Source organism: Hydra vulgaris, chromosome 02 (assembly GCF_038396675.1).
Source record: "Hydra vulgaris chromosome 02, alternate assembly HydraT2T_AEP".
Taxonomy (NCBI): Eukaryota; Metazoa; Cnidaria; class Hydrozoa; order Anthoathecata; family Hydridae; genus Hydra; species Hydra vulgaris.
Window position 1 is genome coordinate 33,036,103 of NC_088921.1, and position 16,398 is coordinate 33,052,500.

Consider the following 16,398-nt stretch of genomic DNA (forward strand, 5'->3'; position numbering starts at 1 on the left):
GAACTTTTCAAAATTACAATTAATGCTTCTGATATTTACGTGTAGAATTCTAATTTAAACGTTGCTTTCTTTTTTAACATTCTTAAATAGAATTCCTTATAATTCACTTGGATAAATCGATAAGAACATTCGATTTTTGTATCATGAAAATAATTAATATCTAGGTCGGAGTTTTCGTGTAATGAAAAAAATTCGTTTCAAAAAAATTAAAGGCAAGAGTTTCAAAGTCACTTTTTAAAGCCATGATTAGTTATAACAAATAAATTAAAAAGGAATTCTTTTTAAGAACGAACACATTTACTTCCGAAATTCTCTAGAAAAATTTTTATTATATTTAATAACTGCATACTTACCTTCGAGTCGCAGCTTTTTGACTTGATCCTACAACTTTTTTCGGTTTTCGATCGTTTCTTTAGCGAAATCCTCATTAACATAAATCACAGTTCCCGCAAGTTTTTGTAGCATTAAGTATTTTTGTTTTGTCTTGAAAATTTAACAACTTTAGGACAATAGCTCTTGGTTTTTTATCTTCTTTAGTATGGCCTATTCTATGAGCTCTTTCTATAACTATATCATTTTTAATTTTTTGTTTTTAGAACATTTTTAATTTTAAGGTTTTAGAACATTTCCTTTACTACATTTTTGCACTCAGCCCAATTTTCATTTGGTTTTTCATATATCCCGTCTATTCTTAAATTACTCCTTCGAGACCGGTTCTCCAGATCTAATGCCTTTTTATTTAAATTGTTAATTTCTTTTTCATAACGCTTCGTGATCTAATTTAATTTTTCCGTGATGCTTATTTCTTGAAAGTTAAGACTTTCTTTAAAATCGCGTAGGTCTTTTTCTATGCTCAAGACTCTCGATTTTATAGCGTCTATTTCTTTTTCAATTTTATCTAATCGCTTTGTGAGTATTTTTAAATTTGCACAAATTATACCAGTAAAATATTTTTCTTGATCTTTTAACAGGCGCTCCGTTTCTTTTCAAGTACTCTTTTTTCGTTCTTCGAGTTTGTTTGTACCCAGCCGGCACATCTAGTTTTAATCTCGGAATTAAAACCCGTTTAGACACGTGTTTGTTACGATCCAGGCGTAAACCAAAAACACGTGGATTTCACGGGTAGTTTTACTGGAGTTTGACACGTGTTTTTTGTGGTTTTAAATACGTGTTTTATAAGGTTTTAAATACGTGTTGCAAGAAGTTATAAACACGTGTTTTATGAGGTTTTAAATACGTATCTAATTTAATTACTTTATTAGGTTATACATATCTTCAAACACGTATAAATTAAATTTTAATATGGAAATTAATTCTTAAACTGGTACAACATAGTCCTAGCTAAAAATACGTAGATTTCTCGTAAGAATAAAGCCCGCAGCGAGTTTATACTAAGGTCATGCAAACTAGTTTTTATTAACTATTTATTAATGATTTATGATATTTTATCAATCAACTTAGATGAACTTTTTAAGCTTTGATTGACTTTGACTAAAACATGTTAATTTCATTATATTTTACTTACTACATTATATTTATAAAGAAATACTAAACTTCATTACAATTTCTAAATTTCTTCCTTCAAATAACAAAATATATATGCCACCTAAACAACTGCAATTAAAAGACAAGGTATATATTGTTTAGCCTCTTGGCAGCATGAGCTCAAAAAAGCTAAAGGTACGTCTTAATGACAAATGGTCAGTATAAATCTTGTTTGGCGCATGGTTACTATACGATACGTTGACTTTTGATTACACTTCCTCTATCATGATCGAATATAAACAGCATAGCAATGCGCTTTTGTATCCTTGCTAACAGTTCCCATTGCATCTTTAACTACATTGTCTTCAAGTTGGATCTCAAATTTGACTAACTCGTCCATTGAGGTAACCTGTTCAAATGTAACATTGGAATCTTTATCTAGAAGCTGTTGTAACAGACATATCCACAGTTTTCTTAATCCTATTTACTTAATTATTTTGCGCTGTAATGTTGCATTATCCATTGGAATTGTTTCGTTTGTATGATTTTTTGGTCGACCTCCTTTATTGTTATATGATTTTGATTGATCGCCTTTATTTAGTTGAGAAAAGCCAAAATTTATAATAGCAAAAATAAGAACATCATATTATATTATTTTGTATAGTACTATCTAAAAAATAAATTTGTTTAACTGTTTGAAAGTACTGGAGTAATGATTTTTAATGGTTAAATTTATTCTTTACTTCTCTATCACCTCCATCACTATCCATTTACTCCTCCCGTAAAATTGTGTTTTTTTATAGTTCTCACTCTAATTTGGAGACTTTATTTTGTAAATAAACCTCACCATTAAAAAACATGAATCACTAATTAAAATATTGAAATAAAAAATAAAAAAATATTCACTTTTTACTGAATCAGAAAGTAGAGATTCATTAGAATTATTTTCATCAGCATTTAAACCATCTTTTCTAATTGGATGTTTATTTAAAAATGTTGATATCTTTAATAGTTGAATTAAATCCATATCCATTGTTACTTTGCTTGTTGAATTTCATATACCCTGGTTTAAAATACATACATTTATATAATTTACATAACAAATAAATAAAAAATAAGTCTTATATAGATAGCAAAAATAAAATGTAAAAAAACAAAAAAAAAAAACTTGCATAAATCTAAAAAAGTTGGGATTGTGTATACAAATCAACAATTGAAATTTTTTGTAATCCCGGTGCACACATTTCACTCGTGCTGAAAGTACCTGAATAGATCTACTTCGTTACTATTCCCTAACAATTGTTAAGAAAAACATTGTCATCATTATCAAAATTCCGAAGTTTTCTATCAAAAATTTTATTGTCAGTATCATGATTATGTGATGCAGGTTCAGCTCCTACAACATAAAATTCACAAAAAGGGAATTCACCATAAATATCAAGGAACTATAGTTAAAAAAATTTTTTTTAGTTTTCATCAAAAAAGTTTTATTTTAAAATTTTTTTCATTGAAAACTAAAAAATATTACCCTTTCCCAGAAATTGCTTCTAGTCTCAACAGCAACTAAATCTCTCATTGGCTTCTTTAAAATTGTAGAAAAACGACTAAAATCCATTCCCATGTATTTTTGCTTATTAAAAGAAACATATTCTGCTTTAAATACAATAAATAAGTAGGAGTACATATATATATATATATATATATATATATATATATATATATATATATATATATATATATATATATATATATATATATATATATATATATACATAAATATACAGGCCCGCCGTGAGCCTCTGCGGCGCCCAGGGTCAAAATTTCCCAAGCGCCCTACTGAACGTGAAAGCTGATCTAATGATCCATAATTCAATACATATAATAAGCCATTTGATAACAAATCAAAGAGGATAAAAGAATATAGAATTTTTTAATTTTAATTATTGAACATTTGAACAGTTTATTTCTAGATAATTGCAATGGTCTTTTGACTTGGTTATACACTCATACATAAAATGATAAAGTCGACACTTGAACATGGTAGAAACAGACCAAAGACAATCATTAAACACTATTGGATGTTAAAAGCAAAAATTTGTCTAGAATACAACAGCTAATGTTGTTTCAACTTCAGAGGAAGTTGATCTTTTGAGTTTTACTCATGGCGAATTTGGAAATCACTTCACCGTAGCACAACTTTTTGGCAAGATCATGCTTAATGGAAATAACCAGAAGATTCGTGAGTCGTTCTTGACTCATTGTAGACCTTAAGGCTGTCTTAACTAGAGCAAGCTTACTAAAAGATCTCACGCCTTCCGCAACAGAAACAGGGATGGTGTTGAAGATGCGCAGCAAAATGCAGGCTGATTCGAAGAGCGGCTGAAGACCTTTCTGGTATATTCCATTCAATAACGTCATGGAAGTGAGAGATTCTTTTGGACCAAAAAGATTGGATCGCTTCAGAGCATCGAGGTGGCGGACCTCTTCGATAAGTTTCTCTTCCTCAACATCGGTCGCGTAGATTTGTGCCAAGACCTTGCATTTCTCCTCCAATTGGATAGGTGCTTCAACACTTTCTTCTGATTCTTCTTCATTTGACATAACAAGAGATTTCAATGACCACAAGAACGAAAACATATTCGTCGTCTTCTCAGCAGCTTGGAATCTATCGCTGACCTGCTGAATAAGAGTATCAAGAGCGGTATTGAATACGCTCACCTCAAACTCTTTTGCTTCGTCTTCATGGAAATGAGCGGTGTTCCTCACCTCTTCGTGAAAGGTCTTCCTTTTTTTCGTCCTTTTCTTCACAAATTCTGATTGAAAACCAAAAGAAGCAAGACCAGATGCCATCAAACGTGCCTCATTAAGGATGCTGGTTCAAGATGATCTCAGTCGATTTAGATCTTCAATAAGAGTCTTAATGAATAATCAATCAACTACGCGAGCCTTGCACTCCAATCAGAAAATATCTCCTTGGACGACGAGATGAAACATCTCGTCGTCCAAGGAGATATTTTCTGATTGGAGTGCAAGGCTCGCGTAGTTGATTGATTGAAGAGTTTTATACCAAAAGGTTGTCATTACGATGAACTCGAATGAATGAACCCACTTCTCCAGAGATTTTACTTCATTCAATTGTCAGCTGTTAGATCAAAATCGCGGAGCTTTTTCAAAGATTCGAGGATTTTCCTGGATCGCTTGACTAACGGCTTCACGGCCTCGATTCGCGCACTCCATCTGGTTTGCGACGTTTGATAAAGGGACAAACCTGTGGTTTCAATCAAGACTTTCCACCGACTAGGGCTTCCACTGAAAAGATTGTAAAGTGACTGGACTCGGCCAAAGAAGTTCTTGACTTCAACCGAAGATTCAGCAGAATGAACACCAGCAAGGTTGAGACTATGAGCGCTGCATGGCATATAGAGAGCTTGAGGATTTTTTTGCAGTATAATCGCCTTTACTCCTTTGTATATACCGAACATGTTCGCTCCATTGTCATATCCTTGACCTCTGCAGTTTTTGAGATCGATTCCATTTTGTTCTAAGACGTCCATAATAAGCTTGGCAATGTCAGCACCTATCTTTTTTTCAATATTCTCGACCCTCAGAAAGCGCTCCTTCACGGTCCATCTTTTGTCAGTACCAAAGTATACAAAGCGGAGAACAAAGGTGATTTGCTTGGTGTGAGAGACGTCCGGAGTCCCTTCCACGAGAATGTAATAGTAGATGGCCATATGAGCTTCGTTGATGATAGCACCGTGAACGATTCCTCCGCACTCTTTGATGAATTCATTTTAAGTGCTCCAGCCCAAGTAATGGGCATTCATTTTGTTACCTTCTTGTTGGCAGCGGGAAACTTCTTCTAAGTGTAGTTTGAGAGTCTTGTTGTGCTTGGCCAAGAGCTCTAGGGTAGCTAGAAAGTTGCCATTGTCGTCTTCTCTAATCATTTTTGATGAACCTAAAAATTATAATAATAAGACAGATTTATTTAAAACAATTAAGAAGCATTTGTTTTATTTTATGATGATTCTATGATGATTTTATATTATGATTTATGAATATTATAACATATATATTTAAAAGAATAAAGAAAGATTTGTTTTATTTAATGATTTCCAAAATATCTAGTTAATCTTATAAATATAAGCTAAATAGATTTAAAGATAGTCGGTATCACAATAGAATAATTGTAAATAGATTTACCTCTGAAACTAAGGTTTCGTGACGCTAAAAAAAGAGTAACATCTAAGATGCATCGTAGAATTTCACGCCACCTGGCTGCTTCATTTCTTATCGAGTTTTCAAGAGCTGCACCTATTCCGCTTTGATTTTCTAAGCTTTCTAGCGCCGTTTTCCATTTTATGTAAAAGTTTCGATGCTGGGCGTTATTCTGGTGATTTTTGACTTTCTCAGGTAGCTTGTGCCAGTTGCAGCTTATTCCATCATTCCATCTTAGAAGGTGCGACTGGTGTCCGATCTTAAAAGATTGTTTGCTTCCAAACAGAGAACACGGAAAGCAAATAAATGATTTCTTAGATACACTCCAGACCAGCCAATCTTGGCATGTCATCTCCCTGTTGAGAGAAGTTTCGTAGAAATTTGATTCAGGAACCTTCTTCTTATTAGAATCTTTCGGGAAAGCTGAAGGATTTCGAGAAAGCCTCTGTAGAAGCACAGAATCTCTTTCCACTTTGGAAAGATGTGCTGCCCACAACGCAGGATCATTGGAAGGAATGGTAGCGATGGGTTCTTCTGTTGGCAACACCTGAGAATAAATTTTAAAAAATCTTATTTTATTAGCTTAAAAGTTTATTAACATCATTTCTTTTAAAGAGGTAGAACTTACCAAAATATTCTCTTCATTCACAGCTACCATTCCGATTTTTGATAGGGGCTCTCCCGAGCTTTCAGAAATGTCAGTGACATCGTTTTCAGTTCCAACCTATAAAAATAAGTTTATATAACATTGAATTAATTAAATGGGAAAATATCCTTTCACGGGGAAAACTATTTACTACTTGAATCGATTGACTTGGCAGGAAAGAGTTTGAAGCAGTAGGACTTTCATCTTCTCCTTTTTTTTGTAACTGTAATACCACAGTCTTGAAAAGTGCGTTTGTTCTTTTCCTCATTCGCAGTTCTTTGAGCAGCATTCTTTCTTACTTGACAACCAGAATCTTTCTTGTTAAAACCGGACATGTTTTAATTCTTTTTGAAACAGCATCCGCCCATAAGCAAAGAACTGTTTGAATTTCATCTTGATTGGGTCTATCAGACTATCACATCGATATCACGTGTTTCAAAATTGTTTCAAATTTGAGAGAATTTAAAAATTAGAGAAATTATTTTAATAAAATTGTTTTAATATTTTATATCTATATCAAACTACTTGGATTTATTCTAATCTCTTTATTTAATAATGTAAAAAATCTTCGTTTTTAATTTAATGAAAATCTCTGTGCACTAAAGTTATTTTAAACATTTACTTCAGCGGGTTGTAAAATTAATCATTAGTATTCACTTTATTTGCGAGTTTCCGCTATATAAAAAGAATCGCTTTATTTAAAACTAATGTTTTGAAACTTTCAAAACATTAGTTTTAAATACAATAAAAAAAGTAATTTAAAATGTAAAAAAAGTAATTTAAATTTAAAATGCTTTAAAACTAAGAAATTAGCATTACTTTCAAATTGAAAGTAATGCTAACTTCTTAGTTTTAAAGCATTGATTACTTTTTTTATTTAAAAAGTCCAATTATGAAGCACTTCATTACAAAGTTGAAAATTTAACCAAAAAATAATTGACCGGCCAAAAAAAGTAATTGACCGTCGTTTATATGTTTTAGCTCGTCAAATTGACCGGCTGCTTTTGATTTCTTATTTTCCACGCTGCTTCCCAGTACTTTATTTTTTTTTTAAATAAACATGAAAAAAAAATTTATTTATATTCGGCTTCGTGCGCCCCTGTCGACCTGGCGCCCGGGACAAAACAACACAGTAGACCCCCCCCCCCTCACGGCGGCCCTGTAAATATATGTATATATATATATATATATATATATATATATATACATATATATATATATATATATATATATATATATATATATATATAATATATATATATATATATATATATATATATATATATGATGCAGGATTATTGTCTTCAAATAAATAAGAATCTTACATCATTTATAAAATAATTTTTTTTTAAATGTTATTATTTAATGTTTTTACATTTTATTTAAAACACTGAATAATAAAAAAATTTGAAAATAAAAAGCAACAAATGTGTTGCTTTTTAATTTCAAATTCTGCTTTCTATACATTAATGAATAAAAAGCAGAATTATTGAAATTTTTATTTAAAAAACAAACATACTATTACATAACAAAACTGTAGCTATTAAAAATATTTGCCTATGCTCTTAATTATACCCAAAAATCTTTCGTACGATGCAAAATAGTAATTATTAAAATGTCGCATACTTTTGTTAATGGTTTTACATTCGTTACGGAAACTTAGTAATTACTACATTTATTTTTAACAAAATCCTAAATTTATTTACAAAAGCGTTTTTACCATTAACAATATAAATATACCCACTAAAAAACTGCATATAAAAAATAAAGTATATACAGTTTATTCTCCTTTGGCAACAATAGCTCTTTTTATACCTTGCTTCAACCTTTCACTCAAAAAGGAGTTCAAAAGCTTTTCTGGTACCTTCCATGTAACTAATGATGCTAGAATGGACGAAAAAATCAGAGGTAAGTCGTGTGTTAATGACAAATGGTCAGTATAATTTTTGTTCGGCACGTGGTTACCATACATAACATTAACTTTTGATTGCACTTCCTCCGTCATAATTGAATCTAAAGTTGTATAGCAATGCGCTTTTGAGTCTTTACTGACAGGTCCCATTGCTTCAAATTTCCTCGTTAACTTTTCTTTAATTAAATTTATCTTTAAGGCGGATCTCTAATTTTATTAAGTCATCCATTGAGGTTACCTGTTCAAATGTAACTTCAATTGAGCCCTTATCTAAATGCTGTTGCAATAGACCAATAGTCATATCCAGAGTTTTTTCAATCTTATTTATTTTCACTTTTAAATGATGTTGTGACATTATTATTTTGCGTTGAAATGTTGCATTATCCATTGAATACGTTTCGTTAATAGGATTTTTCGGTCGACCTACTTTATTGTTAAACTTTTTTGATGACTCACCTTGATCTATTTAATAAAAGACGAAATCGCAAAAATTAGAACATCGTATTATATTTAAAACTTAAATTTAAAATAACAAATGTCATAATATCATATTTTATTATTTGGTATTTGGAAACCAAATCAGAAAAGTTGTCAACAACCCCACTATAAAGAAATGCCTACCTCAGTCTAAATAGGAGACGTTGTCTTGTAAATAATAATTATTTTTAATGTTTTAAATTTTTAAATTAAAGATAAATAAGTACTCACTTTTTGTTGCATCTGCAACTAAAGAATCATCGCAATTATTTTCTTCAGCATTTGAACAGGTAAAAAAATCCTCTCTCATTGTATGTTTCTTTAAAATTGTCGATATCTTTACTGGTTGACTTGAATCCATGTCCATGTTTCTTTGCTTGTTAACAGTTACATACCCTGGTTTAAGATAAATGCACATATATATATATATATATATATATATATATATATATATATATATATATATATATATATATATATATATATAATTTACAAAAATATATATAATTATATAATTTTCAAAAACAATATAAATAATCGAAATAATAACGTGTATATATCTGAAAAAGTTGGGATTTAAAACAATTTGAAATCACACATCTCACCCACGCTGATGCTCACCTGAATATGTTTTAACTATTTTGTTACTATACCCTTACCTTTAATAAAGATAATATTATCTTCTTCATTGTCAGGATCATGATTATACCTTTATTAAAGATAATTTAACTTATTGTATTGTCAGGATCATGATTATAAAATGCAGGTTCAACTCCTAAAAGATAAAATTCACAAGAACGGAATTCAACGTAAATAATAATGTATTATTTTTTAACTCTTTAAAATAAAAAAAATATAAAATACTAACTTTTCCCTGAAAAGGCTACTAGAGCCTCAAGACAACTATTTTCATCAGCAGTCCCAGCTGCAATCAAATCTTCACTCATTGGCTTTTTTAAAATTGTAGAACAATTTACAAGTTGTTTAGAATTCGTTCCAATATATGTTTGATTATTAAAATCTACATAGCCTGGTTTAAAACACAACAAATATGAATAAGTAAATATATATCTATAAACACAGACATACACATCTAAAAATCATAACGAACACATCTCACCTGTACTAATGTACATGTCACAAACCTGCTTTGTTAAGAAACCCTTACCATTGTCTACAAATATAAGGTATCATTTCTGCCATCAGATAAACTACGCAAGACATCTGCTGACTTTGGCTTATGACATAATTTTTATATTGTTGACTCACTTTTGTATTTTTTAAAACAATTAAAAAATAATTGTGGAAACACAGATTTAAGACTTAAAACAACTTACAACATATATATATATATACACAAACACAGGCACATCTAAAATTCCTAATGAACACATCTCATCTGTAATAATGTATATTTCATAACATGCTTTGTTAATATACCCTTACCTTTGACTACAAATAGAGTATCATTTCTGCCATCAGATAGACTATGCAAGACATCTTCTTGCTGGCTTTGACTCATTACATAATTTTTATATTGTTGACTCATTTTTGTATCTTCTAAAATAATTAAACATTTTAACTAATTTAACATTTACATAATTTTTAAATACGAACAATTGATTGACAAATAAGTAAAATTCTTTACAGAAATTATTTTGCAACAAAATATTACTAAATTTTTTTGCTGTCAATGTTGGCAGAGAAAGATCATTTGATGAAGCATAGATAGGATATTGGTGCAGCCTCGCTTCCTCTAATAAAAACATTAATTCTTATCTAACTATTTATATAAACAAGGTGTTAGCCAGGAACAAATTTTATACAGTGTTATCATATTATCGTGAGTTTATATTGTTATTGTTGTAAAAATAATTGGGAATTTACATTGGTCATAGTATTTTGGGAATTTAAAAATAATTTTGAATTCCGCGGTGTCATTAAGCTGGCTTACACCCTGATAAAATGTAGGAACTAAATGATCTTAAATCATAATAGAAATTTTGTACTTTGAAGAAAGTCTTGTTTGCCATGATAAACTTGCGCTGATTCGCCATCCTCGTCGTGCTCTGTCATGTCAGATGAATCATCTTTTGAATAAAATAATAATTTAACCTTAAGAGTTAGCTTAGCTTTTATGCATTGAATAAATATATTAAATGACTTAAACAAATTGAGCAGTAAATAATTTTATATAGACATATTATAGAATTATTTTAGAGAAAAATCTGCAACTAATATAATAAAACGTGTGAAATAATATTTTACAAAATACAAATATTATTATGAAATATTTTGGATAAAGATTTATCACACCAAAGTCTAGTCTACAGCAGATTCAACTGGCACAAAAATGATTCCATTTTGAAGATATTTCATAGCGTACAACTTCTGTGCAACATCGCATCTTTTCATTTTCACTATTTTTCTTTTTTGTTTATCAATGTCGGAACAATAAAGAATACCAAGTTCCCTACTATTAATCGGCTGATCAAAAAATGATTTGAGTTTTAGTGGATGAACTATTTTGCAAATTAAATGTTGGTCTTCACCATTTCCATTAAAAGTTACAGTTTCATAATAGTTGCCAGCCACGTCAATAAAAAACTTCTCTTTTCTGTGATGATATCTTAATTTTGTTAGGATTGTCGTTACATTTAATGACATTTGCAATTGAGTGTTCTTCAATTCTTCTCACTGCTGAAACAACAGGGTTTTTTTTGGCTCCATGCACTAATTGCTTTAAATGTTGTAAATAATTTTCAAATGGAAAGCAAGTAATATTTGCTAAAGAACAAGAGAAGTAATCCACATCATTTACAATATGAATCAAGTTGTGTACATTATAAGTCACAAATATAGGACCACAAAGAACTTTGCTGTTTGAAACGAAAGTTTTAAGAAGTTCATGGGCAAAAGGAAGCAAACTGTTTCTTCTAGTAGAATTTTCAATATGCAAAATTTTGATTGCAATTGTAAATGCCAAAAATAGATCATAAAGATTCTTTGGAATTTCATTTCTTAAAACCACCATACCAGTATACAATAGAAATTGTCTAAATTCGGTAGCTTTCCATCTGTCCAGTTGTAACAAACTGCGAGGGCGCCTTGCAAACTGTGAAGGTGTAGACTCAGATATGTTCAATAAATTTTTTTAAACAGATTCTATGTTCTGAAAACTAAGCCGGACACCTCTGGGGCCAGATTGTAAAAAATATAAGAATCGTTTACAAACACCTAAAAAAATAAGGTGCATTGCATCTAATGGAAAATCTTTAATGATGTCGATTCCAATTAATTTAAGAAGAGGACTATTAAACAATTTGTGACCTGGATAACATCCTTGACGAAATTCAATATCAGTTCTCAATTTTCCACCATTATTTAAATAAACTATTCTATGATTTTCTGATGTTGCCTCTATAGTACATCTTTCACAACCAAGCTTTGCTGTGTGTCCAACTACACATTTAATAAATGCTCGTGCAGGTGCATCACAAATAAATGAACGAACCCGAAATGGCAATTTAATGCCATTTATAGAAATTCCATGCAAGTGCATGTAATTAGCTTCATTAACAAAGTCACCTAAAAACTGATCAATATGAGAAGGTTTATTATTACCACTGTACGAGGCAACCACAAATGGCTGGTCAACTATACCAATAACTTTACATAAAATCGGCCAAAATTGTAAACCTGATAATTTATGTACAGGTAATCCATCAATATTTATATCAACTTCAACAGATCTGATTTTCTTTTTGCTTCTTTGAAAAATTGATAAAATACCTTTCCTTAATCCTAGGTAAACATATTTTCCACCACATTTATCAACAACATCAACATGACGAGGTGTATGTAGTAAAGTGCGAGAGTCTTTTGGAATATCTTCTCTTGGAAAGCGACCACAAATTCTTATCAAGTTTAGCAACTCATTAAAGTACTCTCTTTGAAGTTTACATTTTACTGCCTATTTGGTGAGATCTGACAAAAATTCATGCACATTTTGTTTAATTAAACAAGTATCTTCATCTTCTGACCTAGAACTTTTTAAAGAATCTATTTCTTCTGGTGAATTAAAATGCGAATTATTAATTGAACTAACATCTATGATTTTGTGAACATCGGGTGAGCATTTAGTGATATTATTATCACTATCCTCTGATATTTCTTCCGATGAATCAGAACAAGAAGGAGAACTTAATGAAGCTAAATTGAAACAAATGCCAGGATCCTGACTGTTCTCTCGAGATAAATTTTCAGCTAAGGCTAATCGGTATTTTTTCATATATTCTTTCATATACAATAGGGTGGAGTGAATTTTAGTTTTTTTTTACAATTCGTTTAGCCTGGTTGTGCAAAAGTTGTCTATTTATTTCAGAAATACTCTGGAAAAATATCAATGCTCTAGGAAATTATCTTCAAGTTCCTCAAGACCTTTAAAATTTTAATGGGTCCATAATGTTATGTAAAAATATTTATAAAAATTTCAAAAATAACAATTATTTTATAAAAAAATTATTATTTAAGAATTTTATGAAATTATAATTTAAGAAAATAAACTTTTTTCATTTTCAGTTTTAAAAGGTCATTTTTTCTGCAATAAACTATAAAATAACAAATTTTTTTAAAAAATAATTGTTACTTTTGAAATTTTTATAAAATTTTGCTTCTTTTGAGACCCAACATGAAATACTTTTGAAAAACTTTTTTTTACATAATATTAGGGACCCATTAGTATTTTAAAGATCTTGAAGAACCTCAAGATAATTTCCTAGAGCATTGATATTTTTCCAGAGTATTTCTGAAATGAATAGGCAACTTTTGCACACCCAGGCTAAACGAATTGTAAAAATAACTAAAATTCACTCCACCCTAATATACAATGCTGAATTGGCTCGTTTCATTTTTGTTAAATTATTTAATAATATTAGAAGGATATCATTTAGCCTATAATTATAGGATCAATGTTTATTATTAAACAAACATACATATAATAATGTATTTATGTATTTGTTTAATAATAAACATTTATATATATATATGTATATATATATATATATATATATATATATATATATATATATATATATGTATGTATATACATATATACATATGTATATACACAAACACATGTACATACACAAACACGTACACATACACGTGTACATACACAAACACATACATATATATATATATATATATATATATATATATATATATATATATATATATATATATATATATATATATATGTAAACACATATACATGTACCTACACAAACACACACATATATATGTATGTGTTTGTTTATATATATATATAAACAAACACACACACACACACACACACATATATATATATATATATATAATATATATATATATATATATATATATATATATATATATGTATATATATATATATATATTTGTATATACATATGTATATACACAAACACGTGTACAAACACATACACATGTACATACACAAACACATTCATATATATATATATATATATATATATATATATATATATATATATATATATATATATATATGTATGTAAACACATACACATGTACATACACCATCACACACACACACATATATATATATATATATATATATATATATATATATATATATATATATATATATATATATGTATGTAAACACATACACATGTACATACACCATCACACACACACATATATATATATATATATATATATATATATATATATATATATATAATATATATATAAATATATATATATATATATATATATATATTTATATATATATTTATATATATATATATATATGTTTGTGTTTGTTTTTATATATATATATATATATATATATATATATAAAATAAAATATTTGCCTCTTACTCACTCCTTCGGAAGAATAAATTTATTACTTACTTTACTGCACTTTAAAATGACTTGAAAAATCGCGTGGTTTTAGTAATGGTTTCACATTCGTTACGGAAACTTTAAATAATATAATACTCCATTTTTGTAACTGTGAAACCATTAGTAAAAACTTAATATCTAAATAGGTTTTTTGGTAGTAGTAAATTTCACGGAATCAAAACCCTATTCTTGACACGTGTTATTCTTAGTGTTTTCGGGGGTTTTAAACACGCAACGGAATTCACTAGTAACTTTTTACGGAGTTGTGCCGGCTGGGTAATTAATTTCTCTATATTTTTCAATGTAATTTCCATCATTTCTTCTTTTACTTTATTATGATCGAGTTCTTTTTCTTTTATTAAATTCAAATTAAAAACAATTCTGTTCAAATTTACCAAAAAAACAAAACATTGAACAACTTTACAACCAGAAAACAACAACCAAAAAACAACAACTTTCAAACAACTTCAACAACTGAATATATTGAATTATGAATATATTGACTATGTTCTTTATTCTTTTTACTTTGGTGATTGCTTTGATAACCACGGATTAAAAGAAAAGTAAATTGATGCTCAATTAAGCCGCCATCTTCGCTCGCCGTAAATACCCATAAAGATTTTATATTAGTTTCCTTCTTTCAATTGAATGCGTCAAAAAGTAAAGAGATTTCTTTTTTTTAACAAAACCATTTATAAATAAATTTATTTATAAGTTATTTTATTTCGAAAATTTACAGTATCCTACATGTGCAAATGGTCATTTAAAAAATCATAAATATAATAATATAACCTACCTTAAAATTATCTCAAAGCACAATGGCAGTTATCATCACATAAAAAGGATGAAGAACACCTTTTAACAATGTTATGTAAAGGAAAATCTGAAGTTTGCCTTTCTCAATACATTTTAGGTAATGCTGTCTCATACTGCTTTTTTCCCAGACAACTACAGTCGGATCAATTCCGTAACATAGAGAAGCAGCATTTGCAATGACATAAAGACCACAATCATTTCCATTATCTTGTGTCTGGTAATTCATAACTTCAAAGGTTATTGAATTAACATCTTCATAAATCAATAATGAACGAGCAACTTGATGAACAATTAATGGAATATTTTTATTTAAATCAGTAAAGAGAGAATCATAATATTGAACAGAGTTTAAATTAGTAGAGGACAAATTACTTATTAGTACTTAACGTAAATTAATGACATGAACTATTTGAACAAAGTTTCCTGAAAGAATATAACCACCTGAATTATTTTTATTAAAATACATGAACTTTGAAACCAATACAAGGAAATTAAAATGAAAGGAAGCTTTAGGCAATATTTATCAAAGTATCATTTAACCAGCCACATGGATCTTTTAAAATAGGCCTAGTTTAATAGACTGTGTTATTAAGTTAAGAAAAAATGATTTTCAATAGAAACTGCTGGACATGTATTATTTGATAAGTTTTCCACTTTACTTAATTTGTTTTTTTTATCTTTACATTTAGAGCCTAATGCTTGCCTCTTGTTGGTTTTGCCAATCATGCTTCATTCGACTTCATTAACGGCCAATTTTTTATTAAAACATTGTCACCTGTTTCGAATGAAAGTGATTTACAGACCTTTTAGCTGTTTAGAGGCATATTATTTTTTCATTTTTGTTTGAGCTATAGAAATATCATCTACTACAGCGTTGATTTTATTGTGTGAAACATCAATAAGATTTAAACTGTTCAAA

At 29.0% G+C, this 16,398-nt stretch overlaps 2 protein-coding genes across 2 annotated transcripts; both read right to left on the bottom strand.

Moving 5' to 3' along the window:
- Positions 1–3,615: 3,615 nt before the first annotated feature.
- LOC136076015 (uncharacterized) lies at positions 3,616–4,335 on the bottom strand. The gene has a single exon (XM_065789475.1). It carries the CDS (start codon positions 4,333–4,335, stop codon positions 3,616–3,618), a length of 720 nt encoding a protein of 239 aa, XP_065645547.1.
- A 3,718-nt stretch (positions 4,336–8,053) lies between these two features.
- LOC136076889 (uncharacterized) lies at positions 8,054–11,034 on the bottom strand. Its single transcript, XM_065790647.1, has 6 exons — positions 10,748–11,034; positions 10,414–10,494; positions 9,607–10,298; positions 9,398–9,513; positions 8,970–9,134; positions 8,054–8,723 (listed from the first exon to the last, which is right to left on the bottom strand). Exons 1-3 carry the CDS (start codon positions 10,812–10,814, stop codon positions 10,120–10,122), a joined length of 327 nt encoding a protein of 108 aa, XP_065646719.1. The 5' UTR covers positions 10,815–11,034; the 3' UTR covers positions 8,054–8,723; positions 8,970–9,134; positions 9,398–9,513; positions 9,607–10,119.
- Positions 11,035–16,398: the final 5,364 nt, after the last annotated feature.

Bases quoted from the DNA above. Each gene is read 5' to 3' on its own strand.
- LOC136076889 (XM_065790647.1), bottom strand. From the start codon at position 10,814: ATGACAGAGCACGACGAGGATGGCGAATCAGCGCAAGTTTATCATGGC. The intron at 10,495-10,747 runs GTACAAAATTTC...TGTTTTTATTAG, and splicing joins CAAACAAGACTTTCTTCAAA to AGGAAGCGAGGCTGCACCAA. The intron at 10,299-10,413 runs GTAATATTTTGT...TAATTATTTTAG, and splicing joins ATTGACAGCAAAAAAATTTA to AAGATACAAAAATGAGTCAA.
- LOC136076015 (XM_065789475.1), bottom strand. From the start codon at position 4,335: ATGGCATCTGGTCTTGCTTCTTTTGGTTTTCAATCAGAATTTGTGAAG.